This window comes from Rhododendron vialii, chromosome 4a (assembly GCF_030253575.1).
Source record: "Rhododendron vialii isolate Sample 1 chromosome 4a, ASM3025357v1".
NCBI lineage: Eukaryota > Viridiplantae > Streptophyta > Magnoliopsida > Ericales > Ericaceae > Rhododendron > Rhododendron vialii.
The window spans coordinates 24,897,393-24,915,762 of record NC_080560.1 but is presented as its reverse complement, the minus strand read 5'-3'; the positions used below and the strand labels follow the sequence as shown (position 1 = coordinate 24,915,762).

Sequence of the window (18,370 nt, the reverse complement as noted above, 5' to 3'; positions counted from 1 at the left end):
AAAGTTTCCTTTTAACTTTTGTCCATTGGACAATAAAAGTTAGGGGACTTATTATCCATTGGGTAAAAGGTTTAGTCTTTCAAACAAGTACATGAGTTTATTAAACTAGTCTTTTTCCTAATTGCCCATGTGATGAAGTACATATATTTTATTATTAAAGTACTTAGTAGCCTTTAAGGCCTAAGATTCTTAAAGTACTCTTTTATTATTTTATATTGGGGTTTTGTACCCAATTGGATTAATTTATTGGGGAGTTGATCTTCCTAGATTACATTAGTACACTAGTTTATTTATTTAAAGGGACATGTGCCTAATTGGATTTCTTTAATGGAATTTTGGATTTGAAAAATCTTGTACTTTGGTACTTTCTTATTCTTTCTTGTAATATATATATATATATATATATATATATATATATATATATATATGTGTGTGTGTGTGTGTGTGTGTGTGTACTTTTGCAAGAGAGAGAGAGAGAGGAGAGGGCCGAGAGAGAGGCCGTGAGGGTGAGGGAGAGAGAGAGGAGAGAGAGGCCGAGAGAGAGGGAGAGGAGAGAGTGAGCCAAGAGAGGAGAGAGAGGGAGAGAGAGAAAGGGGATTTGATGTGTACCTTGATCTTTGATCTTCTTTGTACTTCAAATCCTTGGCCATGAATATCCTTCCTAGCCAAAATCTATCTCCCATTGTACTTCTAGGATTGTTTAATACCCAAATCTTGTACCATTGTCTCCTTTCCTTCCAACAAATCTTCCAAAATCTCATCCTTGGTACAAATCTTAGCCATGCAAGCCTAGGGTTAGGCTTTGATCTTCCATGAGTGCTTGACAAGTGTCAAAATTGTGAGCTATGGAGAGATGGGGGGGGGGGGGGGGCGGCCTTGAAGAGAAGAGAGAGAGCCAAGGTTTTTCTATAAATAGGACCCCATTCCAAGCATTTCAACTCACACCTTCACCTAGCAACTTCTCTCTCTAGAAAAATCTTGTTCTTTCTTTGTTCTAGTTTGTTCTTACTTTGTTCTTGAGTGTTCTTGAGTTCTTCAAGAAACTCAACCTAAGAACCCAAACTTCTCTCACCGACGTACTTTCCATAGCCGTCCTACCGCCAAGAAGTAAGGTAGAACCCCTTGCCCCCTAACTCTACGTATAGAACCGTATGTTAGAAAGTAGAATACCTGTACTCACTTCCCTAAGTATAAATAGATTATCCTTAACGGATTTCGAAAGATAGAACTTATCATTTGTTTAGAAGTATTTGTATTTTGATCTTTAAGATGATTTCGAGCATGCATATATGAAGTGCTTGTATTACTTGTGGTGTGATAAAGCATAAGTGATTTCACTCCAAGGGCGTCCGTACATGTGGCGTTGTGCTTTGAATAAGCATAAGTGATACACTCCAAGGGCGTCCGTACATGTGGCGTTATGCTATAAGTGGTGATTGAGCGTGATAAGTAATATAGAATTGGATGATCTTGTTAGAATGATTCCTGCTTACTTTTGTCCTACCGCGGAGTCTTTGCATGTAAACGAGACATGAGAACCGAGAAAGTAGAAACATGGCACCTAGGGTGTGATTAATGAAAGGAAATGTTTTTCGAGGAAGGAAATATTTTGAAACTACATAATGACCGGTTTTGGGTGGCATTATGTGAGTTGTGTGTGTGTGTACAAGTAAGATTTATGAAAAACCCAATGAGAACCCGGAGCGGCGGAATCATTGTGGGGATACTCGGGAACCCGGAGCGGCGGAACCGAGGGTTTAGTTTTTCGAAAACCCCAAATGGGAACCCGGAGTGGCAGAACCATTGTGGGATACTCGGGAACCCGGAGCGGCGGAACCGAGGGTTTTGAATTATGGCTTGGTTATCCGAGGTACGGAGCCAATGCAATGTGTGCCAATGGGAACTCGGGACGGCGGAACCATTGTGAGGATACTCGGGAACCCGGAACGGCGGAACCGATGTTGGGTGTGTGCTTGGTTATCCGCGGTACGGAGCCAATGCAATGTGTGCCAATGGGAACCCGGGACGGCGGAACCATTGTGAGGATTCTCGGGAACCCGGAATGGCGGAACCGAGGTTGGGCGTGTTAAAAACGATTTTTGAAAGGTTGATTTGTAAATGAAAATATTGACACAGTCTACGACGAGTCGCGTAGGAGAAACACAGAAAATCTTGGACACCAACGATAGTTGATTAACGAATATGGATGTGTCATTGTTAGCTGTGTATACATGTATCATGTGAAAATCGATGTCTTATTGTTTGTAAGTTACGGGTTAGCAGGTATGGGATTGTTTCGCTGAGCTTTTGTAGCTCATGGTGTTACCTTTGGTGACCCTGACATATTATATCGGTGGCGACGCTGGTATAATGTGTCAGACTTTGTAGATATTCAAGACGAACAGTAAACCTTGGAGGCTTTTGGAGCTGAGGAGCTGGCTAGGATGGAGGAGCAGGTGGAGCTGTAGTTAGGAACCCTAGAACCCCCTTCATTTGTGTAAATATTGAACTCTTGTGGGAGTTTTGTTGTAATAACGAGCCAGACTCCATTTGGTTTTATCAATAAAAATGTTTATTTAACGTACCCAAAATTTGGGGCGTTATAGATATACTTTATATTTACTACGTACTACTATATATTATTGTGTGTGTTGTAGTATGTTGTATTGTATAGTATGCACTAGTGGATGCCCATACCTAAAGGCACGCCCAAACGAAATACAATTCCAACTTAAATAAATTGTATGCTCTACCCATCTACTCTACCTATCCAACATAATCTACTAACTCTCTACCTCACTTTAAAAATTAAGCTCATGCCAAGGTATATACAGAGAAGAAATAATAAAAAAAAAGGCAATAAGTTACAAGTTAATTATCAACCCTCTTAAAATGGAAAAATCCAAAAGATAATAAATTGGAAAGGAAAGTGTATATATTACCACAACAACAGGTCAAAATATAACTTAAGGAAACATTCTCTTAATCAGATGGCTACAATCTTGGCTTGAATGCGATCAACGGCTATAAATGTGCTCATGTTTGTATATGTAAACAAAAACCGCTCTGTTTTATAATATAGATAGTGGCAATGTATTCATATGCAAACGTGCTATGCACGTACATGGGATATCGGTAAGGGCAATCTCCATCCTGAAAATTCAAACTGCTTAGTTTTAAAAAAAAATATTTTATGGTTTTTTATATAAAAAAAAATTAGCTCAATCGAATATCGATAAGAACTTTTCCTACATCCGTGAGGCAAACCATTTAGTTTTGCCTTACGAATTCTTAAAAAGCCAGTTTCGCCCTACGAATTCTCAAAAAGCCTTAATTGATATCCAATTGAATTGATTTTTTACACAAAATCAGAAAAAAAAAACTTTTAAAAAAATGAGTGACTTGAATCATTTTTGTCTGAGGTAGGCACCAAAATCTGGTTAAAAAAAAAAGGTGGGCACCAAAAAAATGTATGTGCATGATCTGTGCTCTATGCAAACAGACTTTTCGATCATATGGCTCCATCTACTCACATTGTTACACACTTTGTTAGTTTGTTACCTAAAACGCACAAATTAAGATGCTTATGATCCACCCTAATAAGTGCATCAGAATCGGACTAACGGAGCCCTCACTGGAATTGGCAGCGCCCCAAACTATGTACTATTTCGTAGGTTGGAATCGAGTCCCTGAAGCAACGGAGTCCTCGCTGGAATTTGTAGTGCCCCAAACTATGTAGTTTTGGGCAAAGTTATCAATCCCGAATTGGCAAGCGTATCATCTTCTCTACTAGGACGATAGATTTGGTACCGGTGTATATCTTGGTACTGTTCCGGATTGACCGTAACATATATTTCATGTAGTTTTAGTATATGGAAAAAAAATAAAAATAAAGTAGAGGTATAAAATAAATTATGTAGTTGGTTGAACCTAATGGCTCAAATCGCGCGCCTGAGAAGCACAGGCCTAGGCTAGGGACAAGAGAAGTGGCCATGCTAGATCCCTGGTTCGGCTATAACCGAGGCATGGCAACGAACAATGATGCACCCACCTGATAGCCTGACAAGGAGAGTCATCAGGCTCGGCTACCTTCAAGACCAGTGACTCCGTCAACTGTTACCTCCCACGAATCGTTTATTCCTAAGCTCGGCCAAGGGTGGGGCTCGGCCAACCGTGATGCCACATGACGAACCCCCCCCCCCCCCCCACTAAAGCGGTTATGCCAATAGATAATGATGGGCGCACATGGGGGTACCAGCTCACACCAAAACGGTTACCAGATCTCATTAGTGGCGTCACGATGATGTTAGCTAACCCGTGAAAGGCACATGCCTGTACTTAGAGAGCAAGTTAAGCAGACTTTATAAATACCAAGAGAAGTAGCCCTAGAAAGGTACATGCTACTAAACCCCTAAACCCTAGTCTCTTGCTTGACTCTCTGCACATTCTCATCCTCTCACCGGAGGACCTTGTCGGGGGCAACCCCGGCTAGATCTTAGTCGTGCGTTCACTGTGCAGGTTAGGGCAAGACGGCTAGGAAACACTTGAACCAATCGAATAGGAACTGAGATCAAGGATCAAATACACAATTGGTGAACCTGACGTGAAACTCTTCTAATTCAAATGGCTCAAATTCCCTTCAAATCACCTTTCCTCTTCCAAAAGACAACCACAAATTTAACCACCATGAGCGGAGATCTAATGGACGTTACCGTTTCGGGGGCCAAAGACGCCAGTGGAAACGTACGTTATCCTTCCACCACCCTGGAAAGGCACATGTCCATCTCAATCCCCGCTAGCTCCGGGCCATCTCTGGCCACAGACAATGTAACGGCGCCCTACATCCGCTTGTTGCAGCTGCACGACGACGAGAGAGACAACGAACTGGCGGCTCTAAGGGCAGAGTTGACCCAAATGAAGCAGCACATGCAAGAAGTCGAACCTGCTACATCCAGATTTGCTAGTGATAGGAGGCGGCGCAGGCAAACACCACCTCCACCACCGCAAGAGCAACCCCACGAAATGAGTTACCGTGGCTCCGTGAAGGACCGCCTTGGCTTCACACCAGAAAAAGACACTACAAGAGAACTAATCCTCTACAGACAGCCAACAACCTTCGCAACGCATCGCTTGAGGAGCCACCAGGAGCGGAGCAGATCTAGGGACACCGTCGGGTCCTTCACAAGTACATACTCGACCGAACGTGCGGAATTCTCCCGCACCACCGCTTCCCACCATAGTTGAGGCTCCTTGGAAACAAGGCGACATGTTTTCGAGCATCTAGGTGAAATCCCACATGAAAACTTGGAAAATGATAAGCCGTTTCAGTGAAATGGAAAGGGCGTACGCATTGATGGGAAAGATGACGATCCCAAGGCCTGTCGTGAATGAGAGAAATCAATTGATGGACCACGCCGAGCAGAGGCCGATTTGAGATATAAACTCCGGCGCCGAGACAACGAATAACCTTAGGATTAAGGACAGAGATACAAGCGGTCAAGAACCGACGGACACAGCAAACCACCGCGCCCAGGATTTGAACGGCAGTTGAAAGACCTCGGCTTCTCGCCCTTCGCACCCCATATAATTAACACAATGGCTGAACCCAACTTCCACTTGCCGAAGTTCACCAAATTTGACCCAACCACCTGCGAAGCTTACACCCACCTAACTCATTTTCGTCAAATCATTGAGCTGTGCACCATAAAGGACGAAATTAAGTGCAAAGCGTTCCCATCCTGCCTTGGCTCCCTTGGACTCCAGCGGTTCAACAAATTACTCGCTAGATCCATACAGAACCTAGCAGACCTCGAACGTGCATTCAACACCCGTTTTATCACCAGCTACAAGACAACCAAGGAGCCTGAGTCTTTATCCTAGATGAGGATGCTCCCAAGTGAAACACTGAGACAGTATTTCGAATGCTATTGGCAACTTTTTAACGAGATTCCTGGGATTGACGAATACTGGGCTGGGCGTTCCTTCAAGAATGGCTTGGAATCAGGCAGCAAGATCTTAGACGAGCTAGCAATTCGTCCTCACATGGCATGGGCGAACTAATGCGCATCATGGAGCGATTTTGTGCCCTTGAGGAACTCTACGCAGATTGACCAGCACAAGGGATTCCCAACCCAACAGCTCCTCTATCGATCGCAATCCCTCAACTTTCGGCGCCAATTTCCACCCCGCAATCCCAACCCAAGAAGCACATCAACAACATCAAAGAAGGAAAGAAGCGTCCTCCAAAGGAACACAACTATGTCGCTAAATCAACGGTTTTCAAGGAACCAATTTGGTCTTTCCTCAAAGAGATCATGAGACAGCAGTGGTTTGAATGGCTAGCAGGCAAGCTCGGCACGAACACGGGCCAGCCAGATCAAAACCTAAGGAAGAAGTGCTCCTACCACAATGAGCTCGGCCACTATACAACCGCCTGTGCCCCATTCAAAGCACTCCTGGAGCGCCTGGCGTCCCAGGGTCACCTTGATCAATACATTGACCCAGCCAAAACACCTGCCCGCCAGCCTAACACAATCCCAAACTAGAACGAGCCACGAATGACAATCTACGTCATCCATGGCCCTGTCAACAAGGAATTCGAGGCCACCCTTCGAGCCAAACTCGATTGTGCTTCCACCTTGAAGCAGATACTCTCGGTGGGACCTGGGTCAAAATGACCCCGCCCGCAAGACACACCAAAATGGACGATCACCTTTTTTGAGCATGACCTTGAGATGGTACAAACCTCGCACTCTAACGCTTTAGTGGTTACCATTCAAATTGGCGTTCATGATGTTAAGTAAGTACTTATTGATCAAGGCAGTTTGGCGGAGGTTATGTACTATGACCTTTTCAACAAGCTTGATCTCCCAGAGTTGGCCCTACAGCCGGTGGAGGTGCCCCTCATCGGTTTTAACGGCACCCCCTTTTGGCTGCTTGGTCGCGTCTACCTTCCTATTGTCGTCGGTACAAAAACGTTAAGCATCGAGTTTGTCATCGTCAACGCCCCGAGTCCATACAACGCCATTCTTGGCCGAACCTGGCTTCACGTCATACAAGCCATTACCTCCACCTACCGCCAGGTCATCTGTTTTATCGACGCAAACGAAAGGCAAGAGGAACTGCGTGGCAACCAAGTTGCCTCCAAAAAGTGCTGCGTTTCAGCCGTTCACAACTCTAGCAAAGTAAAGCAAGTCCAATGGGTCGAAATACCAGACATGGCAATCATTGAAGATGTCGGCAAAAAAGTCAAGGATAAAGCAATCGAAGACCTCGTATCCATACAAATCAATGAGGACGGCTCTCGCTTCTTTTTACTCGACTCCTCCCTAAGCGACGCCAAACGTGAAGAAATGTTCCAATTCCTTAAGGATAACATTGAAGTATTCTCATGGACCCCCTACGAGATGCAAAGGGTAGACCCAAACTTCATTAACCACTCCCTCAATATCAAGAAGGATTCTAAGCCAGGCATATAGAAGGCCAGGCGTTCAAGTCCTGAACACGCCGAGGCCATCATAGATGAAGTCAACTGCCTGCTAAAGGCCAATGTAAGTTAGGAGGTGCAATATCCCACTTGGTTATCAAACACCATGGTCATGAAGAAAAAGAATGGCAAATGGAGAGTTTGTGTCGACTACACCAATTTGAACGACGCCTGCCCTAAAGACTGGTTCCCACTCCCGAAGATCGATCAACTTTTGGATGCCACGGTTAGCAATGCTTGGTTAAGCTTCTTAGACGCCTACCGAGACTACCACCAGATCGCAATGGATCCTGACGACATGGAAAAGTCGGCGTTCATTACTCCATATGGCATCTTCTGTTACTGAGTTATGCCCTTTTGGCTCAAGAACTCCGGTGCCACATTCACCCGAGCCATCTCTAAAATGCTCCATGCCTAGATTGGCCATATAGTGGAAGCATACATCGACAACCTTATCGTCAAAAGCCAAAAGGAGTACAACCACCTTCAAGAGTTGGCCGAAGTCTTCAAAATTCTCAAGTTCCACAAGCTTCGCTTGAACGCAGAAAAATGTGCGTTCGGCATGAGCGCGGGAAAATTTCTTGGACACTTGGTCACCAGATGCGGTATCGAGACCGACCCCACCCAAATCAAAGCCGTTGCAGACTTGCGCCCACCACGAACAATCAGAGAAGTCCAGAGACTAACAGGCATGGCGGTGGCCCTAAACTGGTTCATTAACAAGTCCTCAGATAAGTGCCATGCATTTTTCCATGCATTAAAAAGGAAAAGCCAACGCAGTTTTCGAGTGGACTCCGGACTGCGACAAAGCATTAGCCAAACTCAAAGGCTACCTGAGCTTGGCTCCACTAATGGTGAAACCAAAATAATTCGAAACCCTTTACTTGTACCTCGCGGTCTCAGCTCATGCAGTCAGTTCAGCACTGATTTGGTGAGAAGACGCCGACGACATGCCAATCTATTTCAAAAGCAAAATGCTCCTACTCGTGCAAACATGATACCTCCCTCTCGAGAAGTTAGCACTTGCATTAGTCTCAGCTGCGAGGAAACTCCTTCCGTACTTCCAGTCCCATACAATCACCATCTTGACGGAGCACCCTCTCAAGAGCCTTTTTCAGAAAGCTGACCTCTCCAACAAGGTCTCCAAGTGGGCCGTTGAATTGGCAAATTTCGACATTCGCTTTCAGCCACGAACGACAATTAAGGGGCAGATTCTCGTCGACTTCATAGCTGAACTAACTCCAGAAGATACGGATATTCTCAACACTCCCACACCACCCCAACCCGTAGCCGAACAACAAGCCACCCAAAGGCCTTAGCACTTCTTCCAAGGAGACATATGGCGTCTACAGGTCGATGGTAGCTCTAACAGCAATGGAGCAAGAACAAGGGTCGTCTTGGTCTCCCCTTGCGGGACACTTCATGAAAGCGCTATCAGCATCGACTTCCCCGCCACAAACAATGAAGCCGAGTACGTGGCCCTTTTGGCTTGCTTGCGTTCGGCTCTTGCAATGAAGGTCGACAACCTGGCCGTCTTTTGCGACTCCCAACTCATAGTCAACCAGGTTCTGAGGGACTATGAAGCAAGGGACCCCAGGATGATGAAGTACCAAGAAACGGCGACCGAACTTAATCAACACTTTAAGAAATTCAAGATCGAGCAAATCAACCGTGAGCACAACGCCCATGCCGACGCTGTGGGTTGGGAGTTCTATACTCATTTGCAAGCCAAGTTTCCTGAGTTCCTGCCTTGCGGACAAGGCTCTCAACAAGGGAGTGGGAATGATACGCACCTACCCAGAGTTAGTTGATAGTTGGTGAACTGGACAGTTAGTTAGTTGGTTTGTGAGTGGTTTTGTTAGCTGCTGGTTTTGCGTTGACGTATAAAAGAGAAAGGGAGAGATGTAGTGAGGTATGCAATTGTAAAATGAAGTCATAAGAATTAGTTGTGAAGTGGGTCAAATTACCCTGCAACTGTTCTTGAATAACACAGCCAATTTCCTTCGTTCTTCCCCATTCATTCTTTTGTTTTCTTGTCATTTCCACAAGCATTTCCATAGCATCACTCTTATCACTGTGGGGCGCTGCAACTTTCATCAAAAGCGCCCTCACTACAGGGACCCTGATTTCCCACAGGCCACCAATAGTCTTTCCACCAATTGGAGCATGCGTGAAAGACGTGAAACGAATGAGGAATGCAGAGTTTAAAGTGCCGCAAAACGAAGTAAATTTGTTTTTCTTAAATTAAGTTTTAAATAACTTTAAATAGGGAAAAATTACGTTTTTATTCAAAAGTTAATTTTACACTCTTCTGTATCAAATTTGAGAAATTTTTGGGTGCCGGTGGGGTCCACACATATGGTACCCCATCGGCGATCCGGACCATTCAAACGTATTTTGGACGGTCCAAATTTTAGAGAGAAAAAAGAAGAGAGAATGGTGGGGTGAGGAGAGAAAGAGGAGGAGTGTTAGGAATAAAGAAAATACTCTTAAAGTGTACATGAACGGCTCAGATTCACTGTGCAGTGCATCTGAGCCGTTCATGTACACTTTAAGGGTATTTTCTTTGCTAATTTTCTTTACACCTAGTATTTCTTGAGAAAAAGGGAATAAATACTAGTATTTCAAAAAATTAATAGCCTCAACCAGTGCATCTGAGCCGTTCATGTACACTTTAAGAGTATTTTCTTTGCTAATTTTCTTTACACCTAGCATTTCTCGAGAAAAAAGGAATAAATACTAGTATTTCAAAAAATTAATAGCCTCAACCATACTTCATCTCAGGTCTCCAAAATAGAATCTCAAGTTTCATTATCCATGTTGGGAATCCCTCCCACCGAATGGAGAACCATCTCCGTTTCCTTTTCCATAAATCACCATTCTATCCAATCTATCTTTTTTAATTATAAAACCAACTACATTTGTTTTTTTACATTTTATTAAATACTTACATTACAACATTATAGACTAGATTTTGCCAAAAATTGGTATCATTAAGAATATATCCACGTTACCTTTAGAATTGAGTCTAATGTTACATACTACTAGATTTTTTAAAATTGGTATCATTAAGAATATATCGTTGATACCTTTAGACTGCATGAGACTAATATCACATACAATTAATAAAATTTAAACACACTAAAAAACTAGAAACTAAAGTAGAGAGATTGAAGTGGAAAGGTGTCGGATCAAAAAAAAAAAGAAAAGGAAATGGAAAGGTGAACAGTTACATTTTCTTGATTTTACTAAACAACCAATTTGGATAATGCTGAAAATAACTCGCTTTTTACCACTAGCTACAGAAAATTGCACCTTATTCCAATTAAAGTATAACAGTCTTTTTGATTACCACCAAGTATAGGCATGTGTTGAGAACGTTCTAAGAGCTGATAACATCAAAAAACAAATTACCACTAAGTCTAGGCGTGTGCTAAAAACGTTTGAGAATGAATTAACTCTAAGTCTAGGTGTGTGCTGAGAATGTTCTCCGCACTAAGAATGTTCTCAGAAATAAAAACGTCTAAGAATGAATTACCACAAAGTCTAGGTGTGTGCTGAGAATAGGCGTGTGCTAAGAACGTTCTCAGAGTGAGAATGCTTCGAGAACGTTTTCAGCTTTGAAATATCCAGAGTTGTCAGTATTACCATTAGAGTTGTCAGTATTACCATTAAGTCTAGACGTGTGTTGAGAATATTCTCAAAGCTGAGAACGTACGTTCTCAAACGGTCAACGCCGATATTTGGTCAACAGTCATCAATAGTGGTGGAAGAGTATTTTTAGTATAAAATTTTGGCTTAACTTAAAAATGTATTTAATGATTTTGGCCTGACCCGATGGAAGATGCTTTGAATTTTCTGTACCTACACTAACTCTAAACTAACATTACAAAAAGGTGGTTTATAATGTTATGTCCTAACTCCAAAGTCCTTATCTCTTCTACTAAGAGCATCTCCAACACATCTCTATATCCAACTCATTTCTATATCTCTATTTGAGAGTGAATGTAATATATTGAGGGTAGAATTTCAATTTATTCCATTTTTTCTTCATCTTTTTGTACTTTATGAGTATAGTATTAGAGGAATCCGTTGCCCTTTTAAAAGATTTGGAGACCTAACAATATTTGGGTCTTCAACTATAGAAATCGAAAAATAAATTTGAAGACCAAATCTTTAAAAATGATGAGAGAGCCCACAATGGGAAAGAAGTCCCACATCGGCAACTTTGAGGAAAGTTGAATGGAATATAAGTAAAGGCCGACCAACTACTATTATCTTGAGGTTAACCTTTTGAGCCACGTGATTAGGCAAAGGGTTGACAGGTCAGCTGAGGCGGGTCGTTACAGTTAGTATTAGAGCACAATCCTGAATCTACATGGTGGGGGTCACCTCTAGAATCTAGTACGAGCACACTTACTATGTTGTATAGAACCTCTAGAATCTGATACGAGCACACTTACTGTGCTATACAGAACTAAGTGTCACACCATGGCGACTAGGGGAAGATTTTTAGCCCTATGCAACTTGGACCTTGCAACCAAGGTGGGGTGATTGTGAGAACCCACAATGGGAAAAAAGTCCCATGCACATTAGGAACTTTGGGGAAAGTTGAATGGAATATAAGTAAAGGCCGACCAGCTACTATTAACTTGAGATTAACCTTTTGAGCCACGTGGTTAGGTGAAGTGTTGGCAGGTCAGTTGGGACTGATCGTTACAAAGGACTATGCCTCCAACATTCTCCTAAGGTACAAAAAATTGAAGAAAAGATGGGATAAATTAGAAAATCTATCCTTAACAATAATTATATAACCACACACACACTCACATCTTTTGATGGGTCTCACACACACTACATCGTGGGCCCCAATGTGAATGTGAGTGAATTTGTGTAAATATTTGTGTAAGTGTTTGTGGTTTTAGAATGATTGACGTCCTCAATATGTTACATCCATACTCTCAAATAAATTCCAACATTCTCTTATAAAATACAAAAAGTTGAAGAAAAGATGGGATAAATTAGAAAATTTGTCCTCAATATTTACATCCATACTTTCAAATAAAGATATAGAGATGGGTTGTAGATGCTATATGGAGATTTGTAAGTGTCTATCCCCAAGTTTCACAACTTTGAAGGCTTGTTTCAAGCTCACAATAGTAACGGAAATCGCTCATATCGTAGATTACGTGGAGAAGTACATTCATGTACTCCCTCTGTCCCAGTTTAAATTCCGAACGGTTCGGAATCAGAGCCAATCTCCTTACCTTGACCGTCCGAGATAGAGCAATATGATTGCCGGAATCCAAATACGTACACACCTAAGGTTAGTCTTGGATTAAGGGAGCCGTTCGGGCACGGCAAACACCAGAGGTTTCTCAAACTCCATGGATTTAAAGTCTCCTAGACTGATCGAATCATAAGGGAGCCCTACCCTCTAGCCGGCAAAAATGCAATGATGCATGAATGATATGTATGTACAGAAAGAGAAGTAGGATTGAAATGAAGGAGTAGGATTGAATGGATTGAATTTGATCTGGTTCTCTCTCTCTCTCTCTCTCTCTCTCTCTCTCTCTCTCTCTCTCTCTCTCTCTCTCTCTCTCTCCCTAAACCCATCTCGCTCTATGTATCTTCTGTGTATCCGGTAAGTCCCTTTGGTTCTGTTGTTTTTCGATAATTAGTACCCATATATATATAGGCGGTTCCACGGACAACCAATTAAACACCTAAAAAAATACCCCAAATCTCAATCACATAGTTCCCGATCAAATTTTTACGATTTGAACCGTTCAATGTGTGTAGAATATGATTTTAAGGGTACATGCGAGAAATTAGCAAAACAAAATGACCAGGAAGTGCTTGTTTTAAATAGTTTTTAATTGAATCGTTCATTAAATATAAGCTAAAAACTGCTCAGATGAAGACCTTTTCGGTCTTTTTTTTTGCTGATTTCTCACAAGTACTCTTAAAATCACGTTCTGATCACATTGAGCGGCTCGGATCATCAAAATTTGATCGGGAACTATGAGGTGTTTTTTTAGGTGTCTAAATAGTTGTCCATTAAACCGCCTCGATATATATATATATATATCGGGGCACTTCTGGGGACCCTTAAAAAAACCTCTAAACCCCCCCCCCCCCCCCCCCCCCCCCCCCCCCCCCCCAAGTTCCCGATCGAATTTCGATGATCCGAGCCGCTCAATATAATCAAAACGTGATTTTAAGAGTACCCGCGAGAAATCAGCAAAAAAAATGACTGGGAATGGCTTCATCCGAACAGTTTTTTATTGAACTTTATTGAACGGTTCAATAAAAAACTGCTCAAATCAAACTCTTCCCGGTTATTTTTTTTTGCCAATTTCTCGCGGGCACCCTTAAAATCACGTTCTGAATACATTGAGCGGCTCAGATATATCATCAAATTTTGATCGAGAACTATGAGATTAAGATTTAGAGGGTTTTTTTAGAGGTTTTTTTAAGGTCTCCGGAACCGCCATATATATACACACAACAGTCTAAACTCTACCACTGTCTTTTGTCAGGCTTAGACCACCATCACAGGTGACTATTTTCTACTCTTCCAATTGTTCATGACTCTATTTTCCGAATGGGTTGCGAGATCTTTGTAGTACTATTGGTTTGTAGGGAATTTGGTTTGTGGGAAATTGGGTGTAGATGATCGTGTTACTGTGTTTTTTGAATAGTTAAAATGGAAGAAAATATTGATGACAATATTGAGCAATGCTCTTCGAGTGCTGCTTAACATCCGAAGAGGTCCACTTCATCTGTATGGGATGAATTTGAAAAATTGCCTCATGGTGCTGATGGAAAAATTAGGGCCAAGTGTATTTTATGTGGGCTACAATATGTCATTGGTAAATCAGGCACGTCGAATTTATTACGCCATAGGGAAAAATGTCCTAACAGAGAGCCTCATGACTTTCATCCTTTTATTCAGGTAGACCAAGAGATGTACCATGCAAAAATGGCCATGACAATTACTAAGCACAATTACCCTTTTACATTTGTGGAACATGAAGGAATTAGAGACATACATTCTTTTTTAAATCCAATGGTGAAATCTGTTTCAAGAAATACAGCAAAGGCGGATGTATTGAAGCTATTTGAAAGGGATACAGTAACATTGAAACGTACATTAGAATCCATTACAAGTAGGATATGCCTAACTTCAGATTTATGGTCTTCCCTAACTAGTGATGGATATCTAGCTCTTACGGCACATTACATTGATGAGGATTGGGTTCTATAGAAAAAGATCTTGAATTTTCGTCATGTTCCTCCTCCACATAATGAACCAATTTTGGCTAAAAGAGTTATTCATTTGTTGAAAGATTGGGGAATTGACAAAAAGATATTCACCCTCACGTTGGATAATGCAAAGTATAATGATGGTCTCGTTGATGTCTTCAAGTGTCATATTTTGTTGAGCAACTCTTTGTCGTGTGATGGTCAATTCTTTCATATACGTTGTGGTGCACATGTGTTGAATCTCATAGTTCAAGAGGGTTTGATAGTGATTGAGGAAGCGATACATAGTGTTAGAGAAAGTGTCAAGTATGTTAGAGGTTCAGAAGTAAGGAAAATCAAATTTGTTGAATGCCTTGCTCAATTACCTTCATGTTGTAGTAAGAAGGTTCGGCAAGATATTGTGACTAGATGGAACTCAACATATTTGATGCTTGAAGGTGCCCTAGTTCATCATCTTGCTTACTATCTATTACAGTTGGTTGATAAAAATTTCAGGACATGCCCATCAGAAGAGGAGTGGGAAAGGGTTGAAAGAATAACTAGGGTTTTAAAGCCATTTTTTGAGATAACTACACTATTTTCCTCGTCCCGGTATCCAACTGCAAATTTATACTTTCATGGGGTGTGGAAGATACAACTTCTCATTAAGGAGGAGATGGAAAGTTTAGACGATGTTATAAGTTTCATCGCAAGAAGGATGAAAGGGAAATTTGACAAGTATTGGGAATGCTATAGCATGGTTTTATCGTTGGCCATTATATTAGATCCTCGATACAAGCTACAATTTGTTGAGTTTTGCTTGAAAAAGCTAGATTTGGTGAACTTTTCTGATCGGGTTAAAAGCATTCGTGAGAAGCTATATTTATTGTTTGAAGATTATGTGAGCCGTTCTCCCGCATCGACTTTCAATCCGTCATCAGTACACACTACTAGTGGAGGCAATCAAAATGACATACTTGATGTGTTGGACGTGAGTATATATGTCTAAATTTGTCAATTTCTAATTCTAATGTTTGATAAGTCTTAACTGCATAACTTTTGCAGGAATTTGATGTTTTTGAGAGTCAAGAATGTGGATTAAGTAGAGTCAAGTCAGAACTTGGCTTATATTTAGAAGAGCCTAGACTTGACAGGAAGAAAAATGTGGATTTGGATATTCTTTGTTATTGGAAGGCAAACACCTCTAGATATCCAAATCTCTCATTCATGGCACGTGACATTTTGAGTATTCCAATCACCACAGTTGCTTCAGAGTCGGCTTTTAATATTGGAGGCCGTATTATAGACAAATATCGCTCTTCACTCATACCGAAAAATGTAGAGGCATTGTTATGTACTCGAGATTGGCAATACAATGCAAATAGTAAGCAATCGGTCCTTTTTTTTTATTGGAGATTGATATACTTTATGGATGATATATAACAGTTGTTTTATGTACTTGTTGAAAAATTGTAGTTGTTATGTACTTGTTGAAAAATTGTAGTTGTTGAAGAGGAGGAAGAGCTTGTGGAGGATTTTGGAGAGAGAGTTGCTGCACTCCGCGCAAATACAACCATTAGTGTCTAAGAAAGTCTATAACTACCCAACTATCAGTTGCAGAAAAGTGTAGCTTAGGTGCAGAAATATCTGTCAAACTATATGGTTAAGTTTATTAACAGTGGGTATCGCCAGCATTCAAATGTTTAAGTTTATTATACTCTGTATCTGTCAAACTCTATGGTTCACACTTTTCAATTGTTGGATTTGCCTTTTTTTTTCAAGTGAGGTTGCAAGTCAATGACATGTGGAAGGAAGAAAAGCAACTCAATGTGGAGTTGTTTGACCCATGTTCAACCTGTAATGGGGAAAGGGCGGGTGTGTATGTGGGGGGAGGGAACAGGTCGGGTCGGGTCGGGTTTTGACTTGACTCATGTTTGATCTATCCATATTCAACCCGTGATCCGTTTTAACCCGTCCAAACATGCTCATTTGCCACCTATAATCTATTCATACATACTGAATAAGATAAAGAAGTGGAAAAAGGAGAGAGTCATTATACCAACGCAGGCCGCAGCAACGCTGAAATGTTTTGGATCCTCTGCCGGCGTTGATATTCAATAATGTTCCGCCGTCGAGAGAGAAGTTCTTCGCAATAAAGAAGTGGGTGGAGAATATTATGGAAGGGGGAGGACTGACGAGGTATTGGAAGAGGAGAGGTACGGGCGGCTCTATAGCTCCCGTAGCCAGCGCTTGAACCAGGCAAAGCTGGGCCAGGAAGAAGCGGTTCGTGGGGGTATGTGGATAAAGATCGCGCGGGGTAACGTCTTCTCTGTCGACTGAAGGATGGTGAATTGGGTTGGGCCGGGCTGTGGGAGATAAATGGGTTGGGCTAAAATCCTTTTGGACCGAAATCCTACATAAAAATTTTTTTAATTTTTTCGTTTCGTTTTGGGGTTGATCTGGGCTATATAGCCCAACGGCCCCAATCCAACCTGTACACACGGTTCCGCCCTTACGGCGTAAAACTGAAGAAATTAAGTTATAAGAAAACTGATGGTGCATAAAAGTTTATTTTACACGATCGAACTGAGTACAAATTTGAGTCCACGGCTAGATATGGCCAAACAATAACAACTGAATTGTATTTCTGAGTCACCCCAAAAAAATTATAAATAACAACTGAATTAAAGCAATCCATGTATAGTGTCATCCTGCGTAAATCCAACTGATAGTTTTCCTTACATCAGGAAAAAAATACTCCAAAAAATCAAATAATATTTTTCTTCGAAAAGTTATACTATGCAAAGAAAAATTTGCTAATTTTGAGCGTTGAAAATCCAAATTCATAGATGGTTAATTTACACCCTCTTTGCAAAGAATTTTAGACAAATTTATGGAACATAGTTAAGGGAATGTAATTCATGAATTGGGGGATGGTGTTGTGCAGTGGTGTGTGTAGTATCGTACTGTGCAGCTGTATGCGTAGTATCGTGTTGCGCACCTCCGAGCCGTTGGATCGTGCATCCGACGGCTTAGATATCATCTCGGCAATGAACGGCTCTCGGTCATTGGTTGTCGAGATGAGATCCGAGTCATCAGATGCACGATCCGACGGTTCGGAGTGCGCAGCACGGTGCTGTACACCTCACTGCACAACACCAACCCGAAATCCGTAATTCATTGGACCAGCTGTACTTGTTCCATTGTATGTTATTTGCGTTTTGGTTTGACAATTTGCAGTTATATTTGGTTGCAATACCAACTCAAAAAGCATATAAATATGTTATAGGCAAAAAAGAAATTTGTGGACTGTTTGTAAATATCGTTTACAAACGTTCAACTAGGGTAGGAGTACCCTAGTTTATCGTTATCCATGGAATATTAGAAACCCCAAGGTGTTTGGGATGCTTGGAGCTTATCCCCGGGAATGAAGATTTTCAAAGGTGGTTCTTCGTGCGTTTAGGAGTCCCCCTTAGGATATCAATTACGCACATCGTACTAGTTCGTGGTCTATTGATGTTATTGGTTTGTTCATGCATTCATACCAAGCCGGGCAGGTGTAGTCGATTTATTCTTATTAAATACGAAAAATCTTATGGTAAAAGATTATTCTAGGATATTTATAATGTCACTTCC

At 41.6% G+C, this 18,370-nt stretch overlaps 3 protein-coding genes across 3 annotated transcripts; all 3 read left to right on the top strand.

Moving 5' to 3' along the window:
- Positions 1 to 5,880: 5,880 nt before the first annotated feature.
- Positions 5,881 to 6,545, top strand: LOC131323834 (uncharacterized). Its single transcript, XM_058355673.1, has 2 exons — positions 5,881 to 6,034; positions 6,139 to 6,545. The coding sequence occupies exons 1-2, from the start codon at positions 5,881 to 5,883 to the stop codon at positions 6,543 to 6,545; spliced, it is 561 nt and encodes a 186-aa protein (XP_058211656.1).
- A 1,047-nt stretch (positions 6,546 to 7,592) lies between these two features.
- LOC131323833 (uncharacterized) lies at positions 7,593 to 14,756 on the top strand. Its single transcript, XM_058355672.1, has 6 exons — positions 7,593 to 7,824; positions 7,918 to 8,417; positions 8,554 to 8,772; positions 8,839 to 9,288; positions 14,191 to 14,361; positions 14,445 to 14,756. The coding sequence occupies exons 1-6, from the start codon at positions 7,593 to 7,595 to the stop codon at positions 14,754 to 14,756; spliced, it is 1,884 nt and encodes a 627-aa protein (XP_058211655.1).
- On the top strand, positions 14,023 to 16,604 carry LOC131322601 (zinc finger BED domain-containing protein DAYSLEEPER-like). Its single transcript, XM_058353974.1, has 3 exons — positions 14,023 to 15,725; positions 15,800 to 16,118; positions 16,239 to 16,604. Exons 1-3 carry the CDS (start codon positions 15,183 to 15,185, stop codon positions 16,319 to 16,321), a joined length of 945 nt encoding a protein of 314 aa, XP_058209957.1. The 5' UTR covers positions 14,023 to 15,182; the 3' UTR covers positions 16,322 to 16,604.
- Positions 16,605 to 18,370: the final 1,766 nt, after the last annotated feature.